The sequence below is a fragment of the Tarenaya hassleriana genome, unplaced genomic scaffold (genome assembly GCF_000463585.1).
Source record: "Tarenaya hassleriana unplaced genomic scaffold, ASM46358v1 Cleome216, whole genome shotgun sequence".
Taxonomy (NCBI): domain Eukaryota; kingdom Viridiplantae; phylum Streptophyta; class Magnoliopsida; order Brassicales; family Cleomaceae; genus Tarenaya; species Tarenaya hassleriana.
Window position 1 is genome coordinate 23,479 of NW_010965508.1, and position 2,003 is coordinate 25,481.

General features: G+C 43.4%; 1 protein-coding gene across 1 annotated transcript in view; it reads left to right on the forward strand.

Moving 5' to 3' along the window:
* Positions 1–2,003, forward strand: part of LOC104814759 — a 77,541-nt gene continuing 75,538 nt past the window's right edge. The window contains exons 1-2 of the mRNA XM_010542941.1: positions 1–265; positions 370–1,849. Coding sequence (XP_010541243.1) covers positions 131–265; positions 370–1,849 — 1,615 coding nt within the window. The 5' untranslated portion in view covers positions 1–130. The remainder of the gene's footprint in view (positions 266–369; positions 1,850–2,003) is intronic.

Consider the following 2,003-nt stretch of genomic DNA (forward strand, 5'->3'; position numbering starts at 1 on the left):
GCACACTTTCTAGAGGGCTTGAAAGACCGAATCGCTAGAAAGGTAAACCCACACGTATATCATGACTTGAGACATCTTGTGCATACGACAATTCAAGTAGAGCGACAAATGAACAAGAAACCGTCAAAGAATGGGTGCCAACGAATGCCAACGCCAACGCTTATACACAGAAACTTTTCCGATATCGGAGACCCAATCAAGGCGCAAAATCTTGATGCTAGAAAGGACGAAACTATCTTATATACAAGAGAAGTCCACACACGAGGTAACAAAACATCTTCCTCGTGTACTCATTTTACTTGTGAGGTTTTGTGTTCGGAGTGTAGGAACCAAAGTCATTTACCCAATGGAAGTTCCACCCGACAAGAGGTGAGCATCAAGGATAACGGGGTATATAACTCAATCGCGATGGCTGTGGGGAGACACCTTGAGGAAGATTTCGAAGCTCCATCCGACAAGGAGAACAAGAGCGTGACCGAAAAGAAAGAAACGGTCGAGAACCCTGGTTTTGTGAGGGAAACAAAACCCAAAAGTTTGGAAAATGTGAATGAAGAGCGGCAAAATGCCAAGGATGAATGCATACGAGCACAAACACCTACACGCAACAACCTTGTCAAAAACAAAGACCAAGGCAAGGCGACCGATCTTAATGCCCGAGAGGAGGAAACCATCGTGATTCTAAAAGGAGTCACCTCATTAGGTAACGAAACGTTTTCCTCATGTACTAATCAAACTCGTGAGGGCATGTATCACATGTGTAGGAACCAATGTCACGTGGCATGTCATTGTCCCAACCAACGAAAGAATCTCATCAAGGATGGCGGGACATACAAGGCTGATGTAAGGAACCTTGAAGATGAATCCGATGTTACATCCAAAGCGGTAACCGAACATGTAACCAAAGAAAAAGAAACGATTAAGGATTTCGATCTCGTGCTCAATGAAGTACTCAAAAGTGTGATCAATGTCGATGAAGAGCTACATGGCATCAGAATAGATGCTTTAGAAGTTGTTACACGAAATGAGGATTTAAAAATCCTGATCAACCCATCGACAAAGATAAATGACACCTCCAACAACTGTACTTGGATCATAACTCAAGAACTTGGAGCAAAAACCGGTAAATTTATTCCTATTTTTATTCTTGTTTATGATTCATACTTGGTTGAGAATATATGGGAACATGAAGAAATAATGGCAAAGTTTCAAAAGGAATATTCTTGCGAGCATTTCAAGGAGCACACTAACAAAATTGTTCCCCTAGAAGTTTATCGAAGTTCGCAGGTTCTGAATGTGAAGGAAGTAGGGATTGTTACAAAGAAAGTTTTGACATCTACCGGCCAAATCCCAAAGAGGCCATTCAACGACTTAAGCGAATATATGCAGCTTGCCCACCTTGATACGAGAAGCTTATGCGGTAACATCGTTTTACTCTTTATTCTTGTCTATGATCAAGGAATTGGTACTACATTGCAGATTTCGTACATGGACGACGAGAAGTGTCCGACGAATCCCACATGTGTGCCTCCACGGTTCATCAGTGCTCAAGGAGCCAAATGCGTCTACCATTGCACCATGAACGCCTCAAGGCGTAACACCATCTTAAACCCAAGGACAATCAAGAAGGATGAACCTTTTGAACGAGGAGAAGCGCGAGAACAAAATCTTCATACACTTGGCGAATATCTCGACAAAACCCGCAATCAAGGTATGAAAAATTTGACTTACGTATTTAACGATGCTGACTTGGACCCGTTTGATGTAGGTAAGCATGTTTTGAGGACAAAACCTTCTCAAGGGGGAGGGAATGATGAGGACATCGGAGCTAGCAACTTGGACGAGGACGGGAGCTTAACGGAAAGAGCTCTAGAAGATGTTCAAGACTTGACCCATCAGGCGTCAAGACTCTTGCCGGATGATCATAACGTCACAAGATCATTCGAAGCCGCGGGAACGAGATTTGACGTGCACAACGCGAAGGCTCCCCGAGCAAGCCATAGACC